The 9665-nt window shown below is 45.2% G+C and overlaps 1 protein-coding gene across 1 annotated transcript in view; it reads left to right on the top strand.

Annotated features, from left to right (window-relative positions):
• Nucleotides 1-8412: 8412 nt before the first annotated feature.
• The window catches only part of SNTB2 (syntrophin beta 2), a 90223-nt gene continuing 88970 nt past the window's right edge, over nt 8413-9665 (top strand). The window contains exon 1 of the mRNA XM_019653750.1: nt 8413-9663. Coding sequence (XP_019509295.1) covers nt 9298-9663 — 366 coding nt within the window. The 5' untranslated portion in view covers nt 8413-9297. The remainder of the gene's footprint in view (nt 9664-9665) is intronic.

Raw genomic sequence — 9665 nt, 5'->3', positions numbered from 1 at the left:
CAGCAGCCAGCGTGAGCGGCCAGCAGCCAGCGTGAGCGGCCAGCAGCCGCAGTGAGCGGCCGTCCAGAAGCCGGCGACTGATCTGCCTCGCCCGGGAATAGCGCAATGATGGTGCCAACTTGGGCCAGAGAAGCAACGCCCTCCACAACTAGACTGAAGAACAAAACAACAGCAACTTGTCTGTTTTTCTTCCCCCAATTCCCCAGCGCTGTTCCCATCCCCCAATTCCCCAATAAAAAATAAAAAAAAAAGAAAAAGAAAAACAGAACCCAATACTTCATAACATACGGCACAGCCTATTTCAGGTTCATTGGCTAAGAGGGAACAGATACAACAAGGTTTAGAATGGATACCACGTCTTGGCCCCCACCTGTTTAGATTTTTTACAGTGATAAGAGTAATTTAAACAAATAGCTGCAACTTTTTAGGTTGTCACTGTAAAATCACTTACCTTTGCCCTTACTTGAATACGTGTCCTTAGTGCGGCATAGTCTCTCTTGTCTGCATTAGACTGGACTATTGCAGCCTCTCAGTAGACTGGAAGATAGAGCCTGCCCTTTCTAAGAGATGTTTTAGGTGCTTTTATGTGGTTGAAACCAAAGTTCAAGTCACTGGTCTACACTGAATATGACCAGAGGAAGACTAGGATGCCTGAAATATTAACTCTTTGCTTTTCACCGACTGTAGAGCTATAAATTCAGGGAATCTTGATGAACTGGACTCTAGTTTAAGACTTGGTTTACTTAACCTTAAACATTCTGAAACCGTCTGGATCGTGGAGGGTGTAATTCTGAGAAGAGAGAGAGAGCTCACAGATCATGTGAGTGAAGAAGTAAAACTTCAGAAAGTAGAAGGCATTCCTTTGCAACATTTCCAGCCAGTGATTTGGATTTCCATAAATGGTATGGGAAGTAAGAGCTTTGGGCCTTGAAATTCTTCCTCAGTAGAGAACTTTGAATACAAAGGAAGCAGAAGCTGATTGGGGCCAGTTAGAGAATTTGGGGGAAAGGAATGCAAAACAGTATTAAATAGGACATTTTAGTGCACGCGTTTCGGAGTGATTTTACTTTTGGGATTTGTGTAACCTAGACACATTATGTTTCTGTTTTGGGCATTTTGCAGATTGCAGCTCATATTTGGGTTCTACCAAAAAAAATTTTTTTTTAAGATTTTTATTGGGTAATTGGGGGATGGGAACAGCGCTGGGGAATTGGGGGAAGGGGAACACAAGTTGCTGTCCTTTTTGTTCTTCAGTCTAGTTGTGGAGGATGTTGCTTCACTGGCCGAAGTTGGCACCATTATTGCGCTCTTCCCGGGCAAGGCAGGTCAGTCGCGGCGAGGCAGATCAGTCACCGGCTTTTGGACGGCCGCTCATGGAGGCTGCTGGCCGCTCACGCTGGCTGCTGGCTACACACGTAGCCCATGGCAACCCACTGCAGCAGGGGTTGCAGCCTGTGCTGTCGCCGGCGACTCACTGCAGCCCAGCTCCAGGTTGAGCTGTTGTTCAGCATCTTAGCTGTAGAGGGCAGTGTCACTGGCCCTCATATGTGGGATCCGAACCGGGGCCCTCTGGTGTCCCAAGCCAGCTCTTGACCAACGCACCACTCGGCCGGCCCTACAGAAAAATTTTGATCTGAGATCAACCTAGGAAGTTTTTTTGCTAACCTGATTCAATACTTTAAAAATTAACTTTTCTCGGGCCGGCCGAGTGGCGCGATGGTTAAGAACTGGCTTGGGATGCCAGAGGGCCCCGGTTCGGATCCCACATATGAGGGCCAGTGACACTGCCCTCCACAGCTAAGATGCTGAACAACAGCTCAACCTGGAGCTGGGCTGCCATGAGTCGCGGGGACGGGGTAGGCTGCAGTCCCTGTGGCAGTGGGTTGCCATGGGCTACCGTATGTAGCCAGCAGCCAGCGTGAGCGGCCAGCAGCCGCAGTGAGCGGCCGTCCAGAAGCCGGCGACTGATCTGCCTCGCCAGAGAAGAGCGCAATGATGGTGCCAACTTGGGCCAGTGAAGCAACATCCTCCACAACTAGATTGAAGAACAAAACGACAGCAACTAGTCTGTTCCCCTTCCCCCAATTCCCCAGCAATGTTCCCATCCCCCCAATTCCCCAATAAAAAAAAATCTAAAAAAAAAAAAATTTAACTTTTCTCATATAGTAAGTTAAGTAAGTTAGTAATCTGATCTCCAGATAGATAATGCACCCTTCACCATGAAGATTACAACAAATAAGACTGGAATATTGGAAGAAAGCTAGAGCCATCTAGTTTGGAGTTTTCTTTTAAGCTTTTTGTTTTTTTAAGCATCAAAACTTTTTTCAAATGGAACTTTATTCTGAACTGCAGTATATCAAATAGGATAAAGATAAAAGTGGAGTTGTTCTGGTTGTTGTGGGGAGGGATGGGAAGGAAGCAGAGGTTTGTGAAAGAGACCATGTGTTTCTTGGCCTCATTTTGGTACTCATGGCAATGAAGACCAAAAGGAGAAGAGGTGATTTTTTTCCCCATGGTCACACAATGGTTTGTTAGAGGCCAAGGTGCCATTTTTACAGTTATTCCCCTGTCTCTTGGTTATAGGAATCTAGTCATAAATATGATTAGCAGGCATATATACAAAAGATTTCCCATTTCACAGACAGCAGGGAAGGTGTTAAAGCATTTCTTCCTCTGGATGAGCACTTGATTTAGCTATAATCTTGAGTTCTGTGGGTATTTTTGTGTATAAATCATAGTGTTGTAATGAACAACCTAGTACCTTGTCAGCTAGTGCGCACATGGGCGTGTTTCTCTAAGGTTAATTTCTGGGAGTGGAATTCCTAGCTCATACTATATCCATTTTCTTTTACTTTTAGTGGCACTTTGGAGTGACTGTATTTGGATCAGCAGTTTGAAAGTACTCATTTCCTTACACCTTGCCAATGGAGTGATAGATTTTAGTTGTAGCCCATGTAATGGGTGAAAAATAATACTTCATTTTCTTTTGCATTTGCCTTTTACTAATAAGATTGCACACTTTTTAATGTATTTTTGCTGTTTGGCTAATTGTGTAAACTGCATATTCATAACTTTTTTCTCCTACAGTGTTTTCTTTTTGTTTGATTTTTCAAGGTATTTTCTGATACAGATCACTGTCCAATAAACTGTGGTTGTAGAAATGTTCTGTATCCATGCTGTACAATACGATAGTTACTAGCCACATGTGGCTATTAGCACTTGAAATATGGCTAATATGACAAACTGAAATTTTTTTTTTTTTTTAAGCTGAGCCATCCTGCCGCCTGTTGGCAGGTCAGCGGCTGCTCAGCTCGGGCCAGGAATCGAACCGCTGTTGCTCAGAGCTCAAACTCTTGAGTGAGCTCTTAACCAACTGAGCCACTTAGCCGGCCCGACAAACTGAATTTTTAATTTTATTTAATTTTAATTTAAATATCCACATGTGTCTAGTGGCTTTTGTATCGGACAGCACAGATCTAGCTAGTAAGGTTTAGCTTTATTTCAGTCTTTTCAGAAAGCTTCAGAAAGAACTTAATACTTAACATATTTTATTGAGTGTCTACTATATGCTGTGTACCAACAACAAGATGAACAGTGATTTCAGCCCTCAACTTCATAGCCTTATTGGGGAGAGAAACAAGTAGATCAATGTTACTACATTAGAGATAAGCACAGAGAAGGGGTACCTAACCTAAAGGGTTAGGAGAGAAGGATGAAGCTGGGAGGTGGTCCTTGAGCCAATAACTCTTAGAATTGGGTGCTGATTTGCAAAATGGAAGAGAGAAGGCATTCCTGGAGCATTCTCAGTGCAAAGGCCTAAAGCAGGAGCGCATAGCCTGTCCAAAGGACTACCAGTAGTTCCACATGGATGAAGCACAGCATATATTAGAAATGGAGGGAAATGAGGCTGAGAAGGCAGGCGGGGCCTACTAGAGTACTGAGAACATGCATGTGTCATTCAGGAAGGCTCACCCCTGGAGGGTGACAGCTTCCCTAATTGATAGTAACTCAGAACTAGGTGAGGTTTCTAGAAAAGGTAAGAGTAGAGTGGTTTCCACAGAGGAAAGCTAAGCATTTTAGAAAAGTGTGTGGGAAAATACGTAGATTTGGATAAAGAGCCCTTAAGCCAACATGTGAGGAATGACCATGTAGGAGTGGGCCTTGAAGTCTGTGGTTAATAATTTTCAGTCAGTGGAGAAAAGTTATGAACACTCAGATTCAAAGGAATGGCACAGTGAAAGTGCCCATCTGTGTAAGTAAGGGGCAGGAGAGACTGGAATTGGGGACGCAAAAAACAGGCTATTGTGTAGGCTCCTGACTTGAGCGCTGTATTAGTCTGCTAGTGCTGCCATAACAGTCTCGCAGACTGGGTGGCTGAAATAACAGAAATTTGTTCTCTTGCAGTTCTTGAGTCTAGAAGTCTGAGATCAAGGTATTAGCAGCATTGGTTTCTTCTAAGGCCATTCTCCTTGGCTTGTTGATGGCCGTCTTCCTCCGGTGTCTTCCCATGGTCTATCTGTGTATGTGTCCAAATCTCTTCTTATAAGGATAACACCCTGTTGGATCATATGACCTCATTTTAACTTTTTAAAGGCCCTCTCTCCAAATACAGTCACATTCTGAGGTACTGAGGGTCACAACTTCAACCTATAAAGTTTGAGGGGACATAGTTCGGCCATAAGAGTCTATGGAAGGGCTTTCGGGTCTTTGTGAGCCCCGAAGTTTGAATGCTGAAGTTTGCACAACTGTGCGTTTGTCTGAGGTGTGTCCACAACATTCAGCTGAGTCCCAAAGAGGTCCGTGATCCCAGCAATTAGCTATTCCATTAACTGACTCAGGAGAAAGTTAAAGCTGTGGAATTAAGGCCTAGAAATACCATATGCATCAATAAACATGATTTGGTGTTCAATAGTATATGAAAAGTCAGAGTTGAAGCCGACTATAAGACTGCAAGTCTTATGAGGTACTGGAAATTCTGTTAGAACTGATACTGGGGGTGAGGAGGTTTTTATTTGGGGACTTCATTTGAATTTCATGGCAAATTATGTGATTTCCATGATTGTCAATACACTGGTAATTTTCCATAACGAAGTGAATTCCATGAAACTAACCTGCTTAGTATGTCCTTGCTAATACTTTCCTAAAAAGAAAGTCCCAGAGCTACAAAACTGTCACCAGCTGCTTCTCATTAGTAATGTGGTTAGCAGATGTGGGTTTTTATAGTCATAAGCATGAGATAGTTAATCCATTTTTGTGGGTTTCAGATGGATAGTGATTTATCTTGGCGGATGAATTTTAAAATGTGCTTGCATCAGCTAAAGGATATATGCACCTTTCCCTCTTTCACTTCATGTTTGTGCTGGAGAGAAAAACACATTTTAGGATATTTCTCCTGGAAGGCAGATGGGTACTGCCTGTTGAAAAGGACAATTGTCTTCTAACTGGGGAAGAGTTAATGCGTGCATAATTTTTCAAAGTTGGATGTTGAATTGGTTATCTTACAAACTTATTTCTCCCTTTGTCCTCTCCCTTAGTAGTAATTGAGTGGCTCTTGCTTTTGTTCCTCTGGCATCAGGCCACCTTTGTGGTAGTGACCTTCAGGCTTGCTAAGGGCTGCAATTTTGCCTGGGGCCCTCCTTCCTTATGAAATTACACAACACTCAGACCTTGGAACAAGCCCCAGTTCTACTAATTCTTTCCTTTGACGGACTCTTGGCAATATGTACTCCCTTTCAGCCAAAGTGTAGCTTTATACAAGATCTGTTTGTCACCGAAATTAATTTGGCCATTTGCCCTTTAAGCCTGGAATCAACTGGTATCATGGCAGACTCATTCCTAGATAAAGTATAGACTCAGTTTCTACCAAAGGTTTTACTGTTGCTGCTGAAGCTGAAGGTCAACAGGTAATAATAACAGCAGCGGCTGCTTTTTATAGGTAGTGCTGCTAAGCGCTTTGCATGCGTCATGCCAGTCAACCATCGTCATCCCAGTCAACCGCCCTTAGAGATAGAACGTATCTGAATTTTTCCAAAGAAGAAACTAAGGCCCATGACCTCAGCCCCTTGACCATTGTCATATAGCTTAGCAAGTGGCCAAACTGCAATTTGAACCTTGTGCTCTTACTTACCATGCTAAATTATGCATCTGCTATGAGGGAAAAGGAAAAAAACAGACCATTGGGTTTTGAGAGGACATAGAATCAGAGCCTGAGTCATAGAATTGTAGGAAATTAGGGATATGAAGAGAGCTAATCTAACCCCCTCATTTTAAAGCAACAAAATCCCTGCCTTGTTCTGAGAAAAAGGTAACAGTTTGAGCAGAGGAGAACCTATATTGATAGGTGATAGGATTGGAAGGTTATTAGGAATTATCTCAGCCATTTCCTTTTTTAGAGGTAGATAACATACCTGTTTGAAAAATATCTAAGCTTGTCTCACCATCCTTTAAAAAGCCATGGAAACAGATGTGTACTCTTTATTTCAGATTTCATTATCCACCGTAAGTAGATATCCACTGACTACTTGGAGATTTCCTAGATGGTAATTTTCACTGCAAGGAACCAATAACCTTCAGAGGGATTAATTGAAATGACTAATGTGCAGGAGGCAGTGAATTTCAATCAATCACATGTTTAATGAGTTCCTTTTCTACAAGGCAATTTTTTTGGAATAATGGGGAATAAAAAGAAGTTGATGGGTGGGCCTGCCCTCCTGTATTTTAAAATCTATTTGGGCAAACCAGCTAGGCATAAAATAAAATTGTTCAAAGCAAAAATCCCAAGAAATTGGGTAGACAGCAAAAACTAGGATGAGATCTTACAAGGTGGGAAAGTGGCTGAAAGGGGCAGCGGGTGTTTGGAAGGATGGACGGACTCAGGCAGGAATTGGTAAGGCATCATCGGGAGACACTGGATGAGTCCGGCTGATGTGAAAGTAGTGATGAAAGAGATTGTTGAAGATTAATTTAGGTTCTGATGGAGAACCTTGTGAAAACATCTTGATAGTTTGGGAATTTTTTTATGGATATATTTAAAAATAAATAAAAACCTCCAAGTGATCCAAATATCAATCTTCATTACCTTCTCTCTTCCCAGGGGTAAATATTGTGTTATGTAACTATTGTGTAAGTGCCATCATTTACTATTTGGTTAGATCTGACTTCCTCCAACTCTATTGATCAAAAGGTCTTGATACTTTTGGAAAGAATTTGCAGCATTTCCTTTTTGCTAATAAAGATGTCCTCAAGTGCCCAACCTCTGCGTGGTTACATATGTGAAAGTGTTCAAAATAGTGCTCAGATCCCAAGGAAGTAGCCTCTAAGTGCACTCTAATAAGCAGAAATGTCACATAACTCAGGCCTCTGGGGACTCACACCTCAGCTGGAGCAAAGCCAGAAATGTCTGTGACTGTAGGTGCATTTGGCACATCAGGACCTGCCAGAACAGCGAGCTGGCCTCACTGCAATTGATTTAGAAGAGGGCTGGAGGGGTGAGCTTCTGCTGACATTTGCAGTTTGGAAAATCCTGCTCCACGAACTGCAAAGAGGATTCTGCTGTAATATTTTTGGTGAGGTGCTTTTCTCATTTTGAATTTTCTTCATTTGGGCGCTGGGTGCTTTCCAGTCTCCTTTTATTGTTTTAACTCCTGGTATAGGAAGTTTTGCCCACACATGAATGTGCATTCAGAGTGGGGCATGGACGTGGCTTACGAGCTTCAACATGTACTTCATGAGCAAGCAGGTATATAGCCCCTTTTACAGGAATTGATGCACACTCCCTCTGCTTGCAGCTCCCCCACCCCTGCCCCGTGAAAACATGGGGATTTCACTTTTACTGCTGAAGGAAAGTTAGAGGGCACCTTGATCTCACGTTTTTTGCTGAGGTCTTTCTCAGCAATGTGATTTCTGGACGTTCATTTTTGAGATCTGAGTTATGTAGTTAAAAAAATAAATAAAAAGCAATGGACCAGGAAACTAGACCTGACTGAGTTTGTTTCCTAACTGTAGACTTTGGCCAGTCTGGCTCTCTGGGCCTCAGTTTCCTTAGTTCTTCCAGCCCAGGAAGTTTGGGGGTAAAGCTGGTGGATTGCTTCACCTATGTTTTTTGATAAAAGCTGCTGCAGGCTCTGCAGGGTGCCTACAGTTTCTGGGGTGACCCATTTACTTTTGCCCCAACAAAAGGCCACGGCTTCTAGGATAAGAAAGTCAGATCTGCAAACCCAAGTCCAAACTTTTGGATATTTAATTATATGAGGCTTTTCACACTCATATCCTGCTGCCTCCACTGATCCTACACTCTGTTCAAATGGGAATTTTGTTTTTTAAATTTAAAAAAATTTTTTATGTAGCTGAGCCATCCTGCCACCTATTGGCAGCTCAGCAGCAGCTCAGCTCCGGCCGGGCATCGAACCACTGTTGCTCAGAACTCAAACTCTTGAGCGAGCTCTTAACCAACTGAGCCACTCAGCCGACCCTCAAATGGGAATTTTGGCATCATCCTAGGTAACCACCATTCTGCAAATATCTTTGAGGCCTACCTATTGTGGTTGCAGGGCTAAAGAAGACACGGTCCCCTCGGTCCCCTGTCGTATTGCAGGCAAGTAACAGATGATTACAAAGCAGATTTTTGCCTCTGGACCTTTGCTTATGCAGTTTCCTCTGCTCCCCTATTCACCTTCCATTGTCACCTCTGTGAAGCTGACCCCAGACCCAACCGAATGTGTCTTCTGCTCTCAGGGCGTTTTCTGTATGTGACTTAACCACATAGTATCACACCAGGTTGATTGGGTCTTTGTTTTCCTCCCCTACTAGACCGCTAGCTCTCATTTGACCGCTAGCTCTCATTTGTGGTACGTTTTTCTCAGCTCATCTCCAAGCCTCAAAAGGAGCACAGCCGCGGAGCCCTTAGTAAATCCGCAATGAACCAATCAATGCAAGAATGAACGTGCAACCCAGTCTTGCAGGCTTGCAAAGTGCTTCTCGAAGTTGATCTTGCTTTCCGTGCCCAAGGCAGCTGAGGTGAACTGCAGGGTACAGGTCAGGAGTTGGGAGTGGGGGGGCGTCGGAGGTGAACAGAAGGAGAACGTGAGACAGAGCCCCACTGCTTTCCTACTGCCCACGTCCGGTGAGCTACAACGGACTGGACTGCGGGCAACTGCTTAACCTCCCGGAAGTGGCTCCTCTCCCCGCCTCTCCGGGGGTGGGCGTGGTCGCTCATGAATAATGAATCACCACGGGGGGGAGGGGCCGGGCCCGCCCCCTCGGGCGGGAAGGGGGAAGCGCTGAGGCTGCCTGACTGGAATGAGGGTAGCTGCGGCGACTGCGGCGGCGGGAGCGGGGCCGGCCATGGCGGTGTGGACGCGGGCCACCAAAGCGGGGCTGGTGGAGCTGCTTCTGAGGGAGCGCTGGGTCCGTGTGGTGGCCGAACTGAGCGGGGAGAGCCTGAGCCTGACGGGCGACGCTGCGGCGGCTGAGGCCGAGCCCACTCTCGGGCCGGCGGCGGCCGCCTTCAACGGCCTCCCGAACGGCGGCGGCGCCGGAGACTCGCTGCCCGGGAGCCCGAGCCGCGGCCTGGGTCCCCCAAGCCCGCCCGCGCCGCCGCGGGGCCCGGCAAGCGAGGCGGGAGCGTCGCCGCCCGTGCGCCGGGTGCGGGTGGTGAAGCAGGAGGC

Source organism: Hipposideros armiger, unplaced genomic scaffold, assembly GCF_001890085.2.
Source record: "Hipposideros armiger isolate ML-2016 unplaced genomic scaffold, ASM189008v1 scaffold_9, whole genome shotgun sequence".
Classification (NCBI taxonomy): Eukaryota; Metazoa; Chordata; class Mammalia; order Chiroptera; family Hipposideridae; genus Hipposideros; species Hipposideros armiger.
The sequence above is the reverse complement of the archived record's forward strand: the minus strand, read 5'-3'. Positions and strand labels throughout refer to the sequence as shown.